Source organism: Lathamus discolor, chromosome 6, assembly GCF_037157495.1.
Source record: "Lathamus discolor isolate bLatDis1 chromosome 6, bLatDis1.hap1, whole genome shotgun sequence".
NCBI lineage: Eukaryota > Metazoa > Chordata > Aves > Psittaciformes > Psittacidae > Lathamus > Lathamus discolor.
Genome location: NC_088889.1, coordinates 87,102,045 through 87,118,002, shown reverse-complemented (window position 1 = coordinate 87,118,002; position 15,958 = coordinate 87,102,045). Strand labels below are relative to the sequence as shown.

Below are 15,958 nucleotides of genomic sequence, written 5' to 3'. Positions count from 1 at the left end.
GAGGATCCCAACAAAGCAGCCTGGCTGGGTTTAGGAAGTGCTCCAGGTCCAGTGCAATGGTGGTGCCTAGTCTGGATGTAAACTGCACAGCTATAAAGCTGGGTGATCTTCTAATAGTGTTTTAGATGTTTGTGATGGCAGAATTCACACGTGAGAACTGGTTTGTCCAGAGCACTTGTGCATTCCTGCAGCAGGACAAGCTAGAAAGAGTCATCAGCAGTAACTTTGACCCTGTTCTGTAGCCTTACAAACATGGAAGCTCTTTGTGCGGTTAAAACACCTCATCAGCTGGCTGATCTCTGTATGCATACTGCACTGCAAAGAGTAATCTCCTTTAAACACGCCTGACTACTGGCATTTTTCAGCCTTTTGTCCCTATTCTTCTTCTTCATCAATGCCTTAGAGGTAGGCGTTAGGTGCTGTCTGAAGCTGGGAATGTGTTAGGAAATAGCTCAAGCAAGAGTCCACACAAGAAGTTTTACCTTTAGCTTTCAGCCCAGGCTTTATACCTGAAAGGGGAGTGGGATTGTCTTTCTCTGCACCTGCTTGGTTAGTGAGCCAAACACATTGTTTGCGAGATTGTTAACCTCTGAAAAAGTATTTATTGCAAACACTGAGTGTTGCAATGTTTAATGAGTGATAACTCACGTACCATATAGAGGATATTTGCTCTCAGCCACTTTGTTCGTTGTCAAATCTGTTTCATTTCTGTTGTGACAATTCCATTCATTCATTGCTGGAACTCTTTGGCAGGAAAAATATCGAGCACTACACTAAATATTTTGCTGAAGAAACCAATTCAGCCACATTGAATTAGAATAATGTCTCCAAAAAGAAGGCAGGCTCTGTTTTCAGTTGCCATCTGCTTGGTAGAATGTATGCATGTTTCTTTCCTGCAAGGGGTATGTGGTTTTATATACACAAAGACAGTCTAATTCTTCAGTGTTCAGAGCAGCAACATTTGTTCTGTTAGAACTATGTATTCATCTGGGTCTTGATGCCACTATGAAGATGATGAGTGTCTCTCCATCAGGGTTTTGTCCTTAAAAGAATGGGCAAAGATGTAGAATGGTGATTTGGGAACTCTGTCCTTGGAGTGGGTCAGGGGCTGTATCACTAAAGGTGTTTGCTCTTCTTCCTGACAGGAGCGTGATGGGATGCGAGCAATTCTGGAGTCATATGACAGCGAGCTGACCCCTTCGGAGCACTCGCCCCAGCTGAACCGGCGCATGCGTGAGGCTGAGGAGATGGTGCAGAAGCTGCATGCTCATAACACTGAGCTGGAGGTAATAAAGAAGCATCATACTATAAAGCCAGGGGTGAAGTAATTGAGACCTGTAAGATTGGATTGCCTAGTGAGGGGATCTGCTCTCACAGAAGACAGATTTGCAAAATTCAGGTTTCAAAATCCCAGGATCAGTGAGAGCCACAAGTTACTATTCTGCACCTGAAGCTGGCACAAGCCAAGAATAACCATCTTTGGTGTGATGCGTGTGCTTTGTGTTAAGCATAGCTGTACTGCACGGCTAGAGTGCCAGCTAGTCTCTGTGAGTTAAAGGGTTGTATATAAGGGGAAGGAGTAATGCAGTGTAGGAGGTGTGGTGTCTTTTCTGTGGTCTACTCTAAGTAATTCACTGTATCACATGTGTAGTGAGGTTCTTCTGTACAGTGTGAGTGATTGTGTGTTTGTAAGAGCTTTAAGGGTTGAAGAAGGGAAGTGTGTGTGTCTGCTGTTAATTCTTCGCTTCTTGGCATTGGGCCTGATACCACCAAAATGCCAGTAATTATTAAGTGCTTTAAACTAGGTTTTGTTTAGGAAAAATCATTCTTTCCAAAGATAGAAGTTTTGCTTGAAGGTATTCTTCCATTATTTTTAGTTCTCTTTTGGAAATGCGTAATCCAAATTGTGACTGTGGTGAGGTAAATGCTAACACGCATTTGCCAAATACTTCTCCTCCGTTGTGCTTTGTCATAGTGGAATGGGCTTTATGGTCATGAGTTGAAATGTTTAGAATATGTCTGTAATCTTAAAGTTTGGCAGCTTGATTACATAGGCTTTGCAATAATCCTAAGTATGTGAGTTTTCCTTCCTTCATGTCTAGTTCCATCATCATAAAAATTTATAGATGCCATAATTCAAATGGAGTAAAACTTACAGAAATTAATGCTCTTCAGGTTCATGTTCAAGCCATAAAGTGTGTTGTCCCACTGTGCGCAAAACCCAGTTGCTTCTGGTATCCTTAAAAATGCTCTTTTCTTGTATTGATAGGTGGGGACCTAATTCAGGCAGTAATGGCTCTAATGACCTTCAAAGCCTTAGCGAGCAGAGCAGTGTGGTGTTGTATATATCAGTAGCATAGTGTAGGTCCACTTCATCCCTGTTTCTCAGGAAAGGAATGCTGGAGAGTTTTGGACAAGTTGATAGAGAGGTTAGCTGGTAACATCAGATAAAATGGGAATTTGCCTGAATTTGTCTCAGAATGTTTCTCTGTTGCCTTTTGATCACCATGCTGCTTACCAGCAGACAGAGCAGGATTAGCTGGTGCTGGCATAAAGTGAAGGTGATTATTTCATCCTGTTCTCTTAGTTGTTTCCAACATTGGCTCTGCATTGCTGGAGGGAGATTTCCTGAATTTTTTCCCTGAGCAGGTAAGATGTGCATGGTGTCTTTGGGCAATAGTGAATTACCTTTCCTTCTTCAGGTGAAATCTTGGAGGAGTGTGGGAAGCAATTGCTACAGCCCTGTAATTATTTATAGGGTACAAATTCCAAGGGTTTTTTTTCATGGATATTGATTACAGGCTACATGGAAAATTTCAGACAGGAGCTGTGTTCTCTGGAGGCTTGTTGTGTGTGATGTCAACCCTTCAGCCTTTCAAAGACTGCTAGAAGCGGGATTCAGAGATCTGATATTCTCCTTGCAAAGTAAAATGTTATGCTTCACTTGATTGTGTTTGGCTTTCTGACTGCAGTGTTGACTGCTGAATCCCAGCTATTTTGAAATCTTGGGGGAAAGTTTTTTGTTTTAGTAGAAAATCTGAATACTGGAAAGGGAAACAGAGGTACAGGCAGGACTCCTGGTGCCTCATTGTCACAGCAGCAGCTGTAATCAGCTGCCTGTGGATCAAAGAACTGGTCGATAGCAGCTATTAATAACTTCTAACATAATGCTCTGCACCCTCCCAGCTCTGCTGAGCCTCCGTACAGACTTTAGAAGTGTTGACACCTGCATGACTCACAAGGAGAAGAGGCAAAAAGAATGAGGCACCTTGGAGCTTCTGTTGCTTATGAGGTGTGGGAGGGGTGGTGGAGAGGAAAGAAAAAAGGAACTTCAGCGTAAGTCAGTATGACAGAAGGGTTCTGAGAGCCCCTGGTGTAGATGAATTTGGGAGGGCAGCACACAATCAGCTTGGAGAGTATCATGGAATAATGAGAGGAGCACATCTGGGAACATCTGCATGTGGCAGCAAAGCAACAACATGCAGAGCTATTCAGATAAGATCTAGGTGAGGTTTGGGGTGGCTGCGGAGAGACTGATGGATCTGAGGTGAGAAGGCCTGGCTGATGCTTTTTGCTAGGCTAAATTGGTTGAAGTGTGGAAAACAGTTAAAATCACTAGTTTCCAGGGGATATACCAGCGCCGGTACCCAGTTACTCCCACAGAGGGGTGCTGCTGGACTTACCACCACTGGGACATTGTGTACAGGAGCAGCACTTGCACAGTCCCTGTGCACTGCATCTCCATGGGGCAGGCTGCAGGTATTGCTATGGTGCAGGAGCATCTTGAGTTAAAAATGCCCTTGAAACACCTAAGGCAGATGCTTTTTATTGCATTATATTTTGTAGCTTCTGCCTTCCAGCTTTGGTCATAAACCTTAAAATTCACACTTTGCACCTTGTCTCTCCTCCCTGAGTTATCACAGCTGGTTTTCTCTTTTTCTTTTTTCTACAGAGTACTTAATTTACCAAAATCTCCTTCTGTGCTCCCTACCAGAGAGCCCTTTGATACCTTTTATTTTCTTGTTTTTTTCTGGCTGCCCTAATCTGTTACCAGCAGCCTCACCTCTGAACAAACCATAGAGGAGAATCAAGTGATGTTCTTAACAGGGATTTTTCATTATTCTTAAAGTGGAGATTTTTCAATCTATTCCAGCAGCACTGTGTGAGGCACGAAGCTCTCTGGTGAAGACAGAGTGATAGTGATAACACAGTAGGAGAGAGGAGGAAGCCATATGGGATTAGAAGGGTCTTGGGCTGATGCAACACCTTTTAACTCATTAGGGAGATGAGGTCTCTGATAAGTCTTTTGCTTGATGTATAAATGGAGGTGGGAAGCTGTTTAAAAGAACACAAGGAATGAGAGAGGTGTGTGTAAACCCTGGAGGGCTGTGTGTGAGTATTAATGTATGCTGGGAGGATGGAGTTTGGTGATACACTGGGTCGTGCCTTATTCCCTCCTTCCCCAGCCCTCACTGGGCAGGAGAGCTGCTGGGAGCCATGCTGTGTCTGAGTCACAGACACTGCCTGGATTACAGGTACCTTCCCAGAAACTGAAGTACAGAAGAATGCTTTCATCCCAGATCACTTTGGAGGTGCAGTGGTGCTGCATAAGAACTAGTCATATCAGAGCCTGATAAGGCAGAGGACTGGAAGGCAAAGAAAGGCTGATAGGAATTTTTAAAATCCCCTTCACTGATGACTGATGAGAAAAGATGGATTTCTAATGCATGGACATACAAACAGATAGTCTGATCTGGGACACAGAATGATTGCTTTATCCTCCCCAGAGCTGCCTGCCCCCAGGCCAACCCCTGATCCATAGGCTGATCTGGCTGGAGACATTCAAGAAAGCACCTCACGTAGTGTTGAATGTAAAACAGGGGAGGTACAAAGAAAAATGCCATCTGACATGGTGGCTGGAAGAGCAAGCTGGCTGTGTCAGCCTATTTCACGTGGTTAATGAAGTGTCACTCACCATCTTCTTAAAAGTGTGGTTTGGAACTGAAGAGGGAATGAGTTTGTCCCTGGACAGCCTCCTATAAATACTCAAACAGAATTGTAGCTGTATTTATATCTTGGCATGGAATTTTCTGTTTTGATGCTGGTGATACAGGCAGTTTTCTTGCCAATCTTGGTTAACTCTTACTATCTTAGCTCCCAGAACTTCTGATTTCACGGTAAACGTGGCAAAGCAAGAAGCTTCTCTGCAGGCAGCAGCTACTGCGAAAAAGCTCTGATGCGGAGTTTAGTGTCTGAAAAGTTAAATCCAGCTGCACAAAAGAGCAATCATCATAAATATAACTCCATTAATAGCGATTTTATTACAACACACTTGCCTCCATATGAAACTTTAATGAAGAGAGATTTGCAAGGAAGACTCATGCTGACACCTTCAATGGTCTCCAGCATTTGTTACATTGAGAGATTTACACTGTCTGTGAGCACCATATGTACTCTAATCAGTTAATTATGAGTCTGACAGTTTCAGCACATGAAATGCCATATGCTTTGTGTTTTTGTTCCACTGTGGGGCATTACGGGTGACCTAAGAACTCATTGACCAAATATTGTCACTTTAGCTGCACCTGATAACTGCAGCACATCTGCTGGCGATAAAAATTGGGCGTTGTTCATTCTTGTGAAGGTAGCCACAAATCTGCTCTTTGTAAAGGGAGTTACTTACCAGTCACCCTTGTGTTTAAAGTGCTTTGATTTTATGTGCAGATGCAATAAAGTGTTTATCTGAGAGTTAACAGTTCCTCCTTGTCTCTCACTCAGCTTCCCCCATCAGTGCCTTTCCGCTTTCTTTACATTCTTTTTTTTATTCCTTTATTCCTTTCTTTGATCCACACTTGATGTTTATCTTGTTTTATCCCTCCTCTGCTGTATTTCCTCTCCTCCTCAAAGGTAAATTGCCTCTTTACATAGCAAAAGAGGTTTTTGTGATGATGGGAACTTTGCAGAGAAATTTCCTTCCATCTGTGCAAGGTGCAGAGGAGTTTGTTTTAATTTCCACTTCTTTTCTTCCTGCTTTCTCTACCTCTCTGCTGCCATCCAACCTTTGGCACTGTTTTTTCTCAGTGACAAGTGTAAGAAGCAGTGCTAAGATTACTCTGCTCTCTCCAGTTGTCCATAAGGTTCAAATCGAAGTCACTAGAGCTTTCCTGCCACTCCAGTATTGCATATGTTTCACTTGCCCAGACTTCTGCTGTCATTGTAGCATCTTATCTGTGACTCATGGGGAAGAAAAGAGGCTCTCTCTGGAGATGATGCTAATGTGCTCCATGCATCAGCTACCGCTGATTACTGAACCAGTCACAGGGCTGGACATCATCTTCTGACAAAGCAAACACCTTGTCGAAATAGCATTTTGAACCTGAACACTTTCGCATCTCTAGTCAGACTCGAGCCTTCCTGGGAACCACTGCAGTCCTTTGTGTTCATTTTCTAAAGGAGAGCAAGTCAGGCTCCATGTCCTCCAGCAGTCCTGGAAAATGGATTATCTTGGATTCTCTCTTCTCTCACATGTTTCATCTTCCTTTAGACCTAAGTGACCTTACCAAGTCAGGGAGCCATTAGTTTCCTTCCCTCCCTTTTCCACCTGCCGGTGGCTGTGTTTTGAGAAAGCACATTGCAAATAAGCACAATATAAATGAGGAAGTCAAATCATGAAGGGGCTTAATGATTTGTTACAGGTGACAGTCCCTGCTCTGTGGAAGAAGAATGCCTCTCAGGATGAGTTGATGCTGCAGCAAAGCCTGTCTGTGTGTAACCGAGACTTTCTGTTAGGCCAGACTAGATTTTAAATCTCAGTTGGTGTTCTTTTTTTTTTGAGGATATTCCCATTTTGAATCTGTCCTGAAAATTAGTAACTGATCAAGAGAAGTGGTCCATGGCACAGCCTTAAGTATAAGTAGAACATATACTGCACTGACCATCATTGTTTTCACTACAGGTAGATTTACAGGTAATTTTAGTGTGTGGATGCTCTGGCAGTTTAAAGAAGGCTTCAGCTCAGCAGTTCCTAGGCACCACAGCTAACTGGAAGCAAGCCTCCATCGTTCTCAAGAAGTGAGAATGTCCTGGCACCAACTTGCATAGAATAAATAAAATCATTAAGTAAGACAACATTTGTATCACTAACCTATGATAAGCTGCTTTATAGACAAGCCCCCAGAACCAAGCAGCCTTAAGGACCCTTTTCACACTCTTGGCTTATGTTGAATTGCATGGGTCAGAAAAGCATTTTCCAACTCTGCTGCTCTCTTGTGCTTCGAGTGCAGTACAAACAAGGGGAGACATTGTAATTGCTGTCACTTCTTGATGAAAGTCACTTTCCTGATGTAGATGCAGTCCCTGACACTGCCCCTAGTTCCTTACTGACTAGATTATGTCTTTGGCTCTCTAAACACAAAGATTTCTAGTAATGATAAATGTAAATTATCACCTGTGCTGGCAATGCAGTGAGTTTAGGATGGAATCCTGCTGTCTGAAGGGTTTCAGTCTGCAGGAAGCATACCTGTGACTGTGCTAATACCATCATCCTGCTGTCTAGGTGTGATGCTTAGAGGATGTGGGAATGCTCCTGTACTTGGCCTCTGAAGGATCTCTTTTCAGCCCCAGAAAAATTGATAGATGCCAGCAACAAAAAGATTTCTCCCTCCCCTCCCACTATGTTCCCTTAAAATGCTCTTGGTATGAACAAATCCTCCTGTAGCCTCTTCTGGTGCTGTTACGAATAATCAAGCACAACCGAGGCTTGACCTGGGAAATTTGGGTTAGCTTCAGATGTACCTGGCTATACGGGACAAGAGAATTGGGCCTCTAATTCCTGCAGAAGATTTAAAACTGGGTTCTTTCTTAGTGATGTTTTGGAAAGGGAAGACAACTGATGTGCAGTTATGAGTCATGATGATACCCCAGTAGAATAGGAGAGAACATTTCACACAGTATTGAGAGCTTTAGAACTCTTTACAGTGGAAAGCCTGCATGCGTGTGCCTAGAGATACAGGCTCTGCAAATAGATGTCTTTAGGTGGAAGAGGAAGCAAGAATACATACGGACTGGAAGCAGTGGCCCCATCTGCAGCAAATGGCAGCAAAGATGTCACATGAAAGATCTGCTCTTGTGCGATATGGTGCATATTGCCTCCTATGGTGAGCATGAAGCAGAGAGAGCAGGGAACTGAAATTGGGTTGCAAGTAACACAGTGATAACACATCTCCTCCCTCACAGGTGGAAAATAAGTTAAAAAGTCAATTAAGCATCCTTGGGGAATGGGGTTAAGAACAGGTAGCTTCCAGCTTTTGAAAGGGAAGGCTTTGAAAATGCAGAAATATATTCTTACATCTTATGCTGGTCTCTATCACTTGCTGTTGAGCGCTGCAGTGTGAAGGGAAGGGCTGGGATCAGTAGGGAGGTTGCTGGACAGGTTCCTCCATGCTTGCACCATTTTCCAGTGTTTTTTTCCACACTTACAGAATTGTTTAGGCTTTTGCGGTGTTGGAAAACATTCACCAAGTAGGACAAGCTTCATTTTGCATTTAATTCAGAGATTTAACCTCTTTGAATCTTTTCCAAGCTGGAAATCATGGCTTTATGTAGCACTGCTCTCATCTATGTGGACTGAGCCCATGTCACTGCTGTGCCCCATGTCTGGTAGCAGGGTTTGTCTTTGGGGGTACTTGAGTAATCCTTGGATGGGAATGATCAAAGCTTCCTAACACCAGGATACATGATGTCTTTCTGAAGGAGGGTGGTGGCATCCTATTGAAGACAGTGCTACATCCATCCTTCCCGGAGGTGGTCTCAGGACAGTGCATCTTGCCTGTTTTGAACCATGTTGGTGATCCAGGTTTCAGTGCTAGCACAGATGTAAGGTTGATGTTAAATACCTCCTAATTATTACAACTACTACTTAGGAACATTCTTGCACTGATGAAAGCTTTAGTAGCTTGTGGAAGCCAAGCAGATCAGGGGAGGAAGGAAATAAGTATCCTGTGAAACAAGTAAAAGGGATAAAGTTTTACATGGAAAATGCCACGGAAGTTGTAGCTATTCCCTAACTATGTGTTGTATTAATGACATTAAATAGTGCTTGTCTGGCAGCTTAAGAGATGTTCTGAACTTGTTGAGATTTGTTGATTTTTATAATGATTGGATTTGAATTCTATGATTTGAAGTGCTTCATAGCAGAATAATTACCCAATCTCTGCATAATTTAAGATTTCAAGTATGTATTTGTAAGTGTTTTTGTGTCATCTTTTAATTCACGATGATGGTCTCTTGTAAGAAAGAGGGATTAATATTTTTAATTATGACTTTCTATTTAAAAACATACTGTAAAGATTCTAAAGCTTTCCTGCAGGGAACGAATGATAAAGTTTATATGTATGTGTGCATCTCTTATACTTGGGATTCATTGTGTAAGGGAAAAGAAGAAAAAGGAAGAAATGATGTAGACGTAATTTGTCTGCTCCATCCCTCTTCCACATAGTGAAAAGATGAGACAACTAATATTCCATCCGTGCATGCTTGGTCTTGAAGCAACACAGGAGCAAGCACCCAAGGGTCAGATCTCATGCAGGATGTCACTCATTTCTGCCTGCTGTGGTGCTGCGGGCTCCAGCTACAGAGTTTTGTGAAATCCTGTTACCAAATAGTTACGTAATATATAATATATAAACATAAAAAGTGCTTTGAGAAAACAGCATCCATGCAGCCTTATTCCCATGCTCATGTGGATCCTAATGCTCCTGCTCTTTGCAGCTTGCAGGGTTTGTAAGATGCACTTTAATATACTTATTACTTTGGTTATTGTGGCAATGAGAATAACAATAGTTGCTCTCTTGGTTTGCTTTTTGAAGCCCATTGATTCTTCATTTTCGCCTTAATTACCAGTAGTAGAAGTAGTGTTTCTTCAGGGAACTAATTAGTCTACAAAGCCTGGTTCAGTCAGTGCTTGAGCCCAGTTAGTTGAATGGTGCCTTAGTGCAAGAGCCAGTTGCAGTTGTTTTAATTCAGAACATACATAGTTAGAGCCAATTGCAGTTGTTTTAATTCAGAACATACATAGTTATTCACCCTTAATACTGCTCCATAGTCATGAGTTGCATTTGCTCCCATACGTTCACCCTGTGGACAGGTTTGTCCATGGGCTGCAGCAGCTCCATTTCCCCAGTTTGGTTTCATATTAAGGTCATGAATTGGAGAACAGCACTACTGCAAGTCACAACAAACAGAATTTGAAGGAAGGTGGCTGGAATTCTCTCTTTATTTTTCTCTTTTTCACTGCAATGTTACCAGCCTACTAATATTTGGAAGAGGCTGGGAAGAGAGTAAGTGACAAAGCCAGCTGACAGCAGCTTTCACCAAGCTGTGAACCAGAAGTAAGCTGTTGATATAGATCTCCTCTCTTCAGGGGTGGTCCAGGTAAATTGCAGGGAACAAGTCTGTTTTCTCAGAGGCTTTGCAATTTATCTATTTGCTTTAATCAGTGTTAATGTCAAATGTGCTTTGATTGTGCTAAAAGCTTTTCAGCAAAACAAACTGCAAGTCCTAAGTTTTGGAAAAAGTCACAGTCTTCCTGCAATACAAGTTGTAACATTTTTCTTCTGGATTTTATTTATGCTGTTTGATGAAACAGCTAGTACTACTGTACAATACATGTGCCATGAATCCAGTTTTGGTGACAATAACACAGATATGAAATGCATGGCACATTGATTTGATATATTGAACTGATACATGTTTTCAATTTGTTTAAACAGCTCTAATAGCCTTGACAGATGTATACTCAGATTTCAGTTCTATCCAAGACCACTGTAAAAAGAGAACTGATTTCTGGTATAAAGCATTGATTTTTATCTATTCTGTGCTCTCATGCCTGCATTCCACAATGCAGACTTGCAAACATGAGTTCTTGTCACATCAACTTTACTTCCTTTTGGAAAATGGTAGAAATAGCTCTTTTTCCTTTGGAAAGCTGATTCTTGGAAGAATTGCTAAACCTAAATGCCTTTAATTTTTAAAGGATGTCAACAAGCTTGACAGATTATATGTGACACTATTACTTCTGTATAAAACCCCAGTGATACATTGAGTAGCTGTGAATGTGAACAGAGTAATTATTTTGTAGAGGTTATTTAAAGTAGATTAACTTGTGTAATGGGAGAGCTTTTTGAGGCTTCTTTGTGTAAAGAAGCCAGCGTACATTATTTATGTACACAAAGAAAAGATGAATATCTGTATCAGTGTTAATTTATGGGAGTATCTCTTGAGGGACCACAAACTCTGAATTTTTCTTAAAGCCAAGGCTGTGCAATGCAGTTGGGAACTGGTAGAGACTGTAAACTAATGCTCTTCGGGGTTTTATTGTTGCTCAGCTAGTTATTACCAGCCCTACCTCTGGCAATTACATTCTTGCTACTCTTTATTAGCAGTTCACATAGATGCAGTGTTCTTCACTTTCTAGTCATCTGTTTTACTCCCTTTTATAAGACGTCATTTCATTAGGGGAAAATGCAGCCTTAGGGTAGGTCAGTTCCCTGACCCGATTTCTCAGATACTCAGGTGTGCTGCTTTGACCTCTGTGCTTCTAGTTGCACCTGGGAGCATGAGGGTGCTGGTTTCTTAGTATTCTGTGACCTTTTGGATGAAGAAAGGTGTTATGGGGAGTTGTGAGTGATGTCTACACTGTGGTGGCAAACCCCCATTTCTCTAGGTGGGAACATTCCAGCAGTGGTTAAACTATGCTCACATATTTGCCTTCTGTAATGTGGGTATGAAAGGGCAATAGCAGCCACTTGCAGAATGCTTCAAGAAAACCCTCGCTCTTCAGACAACCTCAGCTTGAGGCATCTGGGCCACCATTCTTACTTGGTGGAGATTGCTCTGTCTGAGCCATTCACTCAAAGCTCATCTGAGCGTACTTAATTGTATCTCAGCTGCAGCATGGCAGCATGGCAGCATGCAGAGCTGTCAAGAAGAGAAAGCTGTTAGCATTATGTATGGTATTTATTTAAAGTAGAGTTGCTCATTGTGCTTGGCAGAGCCTGCCTGGGGGCTTGTGATGAGTGCAGAAATACCTATGCAGATGTATGTAATTCCTGGGAATGTTTATAACAGTATAAATGTGTAATTAGTCTTCAGTTCTTTCAGCAGACATGGCAGCAAACATATCCAAGCTTGTTTGAAAATGTCAATTCTTTTTTTTGAATGGGTTATTATGACCTGAGAGGACTATGTCAGTACATGTGTGTACATACATGTTTTCCCAGTGCATGCATATGTGTTCAGGAAAGCATATCTAAAGAACTCCACATGACTGACATTATACTCTTAAAATAACAGTGTCCCAGGCTAATTCTACAGGCTTTTTATTGCTTTGCTGTTTACATACATTTCTGAAGACTGTAGGTGAGACTCTCACAGCTGTATAGAGAAATGACATTTATCTTCACAGTGCAGCATGACCTTATCGTTCATAAGTGGCATTTCCTCTCAAGATAATGAGCACCTTTTTATTTAGGCCAGGCAAGACCCAAATTCATTGTACCTGATTTCTACAGCCCATCAACACTTTACACATCACTGTAATTATTGTGGATACTAGTTTCTGTTACATTCCATTTGCTCTTTGAATTCCACTTGTTCTTGTTTCTGAACAGAAAAGAGGGGGGAAAGGTCACGCTAGAGTCTACATGAATACCTGAGAACTGCTGCATGGCACAAATACAGCCACAACAGCAAATGCACGTTTTATGCACCCTTCCTGCATGGCCTCTTCCATAAAACACAAGACATTTTTGGCATGGGTCAGCCTAGGCTGGACAATTAAGCTGGTGTCACCCTGAGGCCAGCCACCTTTAGGCAAAGGGGAAGCTTTGTAGCTGTTTATCTGCTTGGTTAAGAAGAAAGGAAATTTAAGCGTGAATAAAAAGCTTAAAATAAAGAGTGCTCACAATTCCTACTTGCATATCTTTACAGAAGGGAACTGTCTGTCGTGTCCATGTTGCCTTACCCTGCCTGTATTGCTTGATTTAACTTTGCCTGCAGCATCAGCTGTGTGTGTACTCACCATGTCTCTCCTAATGCCCATCCACCAGCAAGCCTTTACATGCCTCTGAAACAGTACTCCCAGCCTTGGAGCATCCCATGCTGTGTGATGGAGCAGCAATTCAGTGCATCTTGTACCTGTGTGGCAGGAGCTAATAACTGAGATGATCTTAGCGTATGTTCTGACTTCTCTCCTTTCATTGCCAAATGGAGATCTTTCATGATTTTATAGCATGGCTTTGCTAGACAGGCATTCAGGTGCAGGGAAACTCAAAGATTTCTAATGGGACCATCAAGCTGGTTCACCTTTTGCCTTGTCAATCTGCATTTGCTAGAGCGAGAAGTGATTGGGAGTTGCTGGATTGCTTTCCTGAAATGAGATGCTGTTTGGTTCACTCAGAGAAGATAAACACTTGCATCTCAAAAATACCATCCTGTCTGGTATCTTCTTTGGCAGTCTCAGCAGAAGGGCCAAGGAACAAATGGACCATACCTAAGATAAAATTGCAGTGCTCCCTCTGTAGTTAATCCTTTCAGCCCAAAACCGTGAAGCACTGATGGGTCAGTGTAAGAAAATACGGACTTCTGTTCCTCCTGCTCTATTTTATGGATAAACAGATGGCTTCGGCCCCAGATTGATTAATCCCACACTTTGCCCTTACAGTAAATCTCCTGCAAGTTTTTATAATGCAAATTAAACTGGTGGTTGGCAAACAGAGAATAATATCGTGGCTGTCCTGTGCAAGGATGGTTTGTTTACTTGTTCTGCTCCTGTCACTGCAGCTGGGTTTTTACCCCTTGCATACCCTTTCTGAACCAAGTAACGGAAGATGTTAACCAGTGGAGTTTAAAAGTTTGGGTTACAGACCATACTGACAGCCTTCTCCACCTCCCTGCAGGAGCAAAGAATTTAATTTTGAGAAAGCTGTAGGCCTGTGCAGAGCTGGCATGGGATAAGCCTCCATCCCCACAGAAGAGAAGGCTCTGAGGAGGTCCTGGGTTGCTCGCTGGCAGACTCCATGTGCTCAGCAAATCTGCCATGGAGCTGCAAGGAGGGACTTTTCAGGAGTAGTGAAGGATCTTAAAGCTAGTGGAAGTCCTTGGAAAGAGAAACCAGAAGGTTATCTGGTCCAGAGGAGGCCACAAAGATGCTACAGGGGCTGGACCACCTCTTCTCTGGAGACAGGCTGAGAGAGCTGGCTTGTACAGCCTGGAGAAGAGAAAGCGCAGGGAAGACCTTATAACAATCTTCCAATACCTGAAGGGGGCCTACAAGAAATCTGGAGAGAGACCTTTTACAAGGGCATGTAGTGATAGGACAAGGGGAAATGGCTTTAAACTGACAGAGGGGATATTAGACATCAGGAAGAATTTTTTCCCTGTGAGGGTGATGAGACACTGGCACAGGTTGCCCAGAGAAGCTGTGGCTGCCCCATCCCTGGCAGTGTTCAAGGCCAGGTTGGACAGGGCTTGGAGCAGCCTGGTCTAGTGGAAGGTGTCCCTGCCCATAGCAGGGGGTTAGAACTGATGAGTTTTAAAGTCCCTTCCAACTCAAACCATTCTGTGATTCTGCTCCTTGGATTCTATGAGAGCCTCCTTCAGTCTTGGATGAAGGAGCATAGGATTAAGAGAAGTAATTAAAAAGGATGATTAAGTTGGCTGCTTCAGTGAATGCTGGGAAGCTGAAGGCTGGGATGCTGTGGGCAGTCAGACTGGCTGTGGGAAAGAGGAGGATGAGCAGGCAGGTTAGAACAGGAGCTGTGAAATATAAGTTCCGGTTATTTTGAGAAACAGTTATTCAGTGTTATCAAATGGAGTTTATTAGAAATTTTCCTGCAAATGCTTTCCAGAAACTAAATCCTCTCTGGGAATGACTCAGATTCCCTCAACTCTGTTGCTTATTGACATGAGTATTTTCACTTTTCTTATAATGTGATGACTGCTTAACTTGTAACAGTTTTGAGTCCTCTCCTATTTTGGATGGCCCTTACCACAAGATGCCTGCATGAGCACTGCCAGTGCTTTACTTAATGACTTCATTTAATAGAATGTTGAATCTGGTATGTAGAAAAGACTAGAAATGAGTCCAAGATGGCCCACAGGAGCTTGAGTTTTCAGATAGAACATTATTGATAACATAAAAAGCCTTCTTCAAGTAGTGAGTATGTGGGGATCTCCAGAGCATCCTCAGTCTTAAGTCACAATCATCTTTTCCCTGTGTACGTATGGATTAAATAGCAGCGTTAGTTCATAATGTAGAGCCCGAAACCTGTTTCTGAATAATTGCACCAAAGTCAGCATCATGGCTGGTTGTCATGTTTTGTGTGTGATGGTGCTGCCTCTGCTCTTTACCTCCCTGCTTACCTCACATGTGGCACAGTTACTAACTGGTGCTCTGACGTACCTTCCCCCATCCTTCATCCTTCAGTCCTCTGGAAGACTAAAGGAAACAGTATATCTTACTTCATACATTTGAATGTCTTCATGTCTTTTTATCCCTCCTTCCTACAGCTCATCCTTTATTGTTTCTTTACATTTTCCCCACATTTCTTCCACCTTGTTAGCCACCTACTTCCCAACAAACCATTAAGCAGTAACAACAGAAAACAAAACTCTGCTCTTTCCTTCAAGTGCTTGCTTTGCATTTGATGCCTATTTATAGATGATTCACTTAAGCCATGGTGGCAGTCAATTAAAAATGTGGTGAATCCTCCTTTCAAGAACGTGCCAAGAGAGGCTCTCTCTAGTTTGCTTCCTTTTAGATGAGTTTTGCTGGAGCAGTGTGCTTAAATCCCACTGGGATTTGTTTATTTTGAATAAATTCTCAAATAAAAATGGAAGAGTTTTGTGCTTACAAAAGAAGTTACAGGAGTGTGACCATGCTGCACAGGGATGTTTGCTT

At 42.4% G+C, this 15,958-nt stretch overlaps 1 protein-coding gene across 4 annotated transcripts in view; it reads left to right on the top strand.

The window, feature by feature from the left end:
* The window catches only part of MAD1L1 (mitotic arrest deficient 1 like 1), a 378,161-nt gene that overhangs the window by 158,999 nt on the left and 203,204 nt on the right, over positions 1 to 15,958 (top strand). For all 4 annotated transcript variants that reach the window (XM_065684510.1, XM_065684508.1, XM_065684507.1 and 1 more), the window contains exon 12: positions 1,146 to 1,286. In XM_065684510.1, coding sequence (XP_065540582.1) covers positions 1,146 to 1,286 — 141 coding nt within the window. The remainder of the gene's footprint in view (positions 1 to 1,145; positions 1,287 to 15,958) is intronic.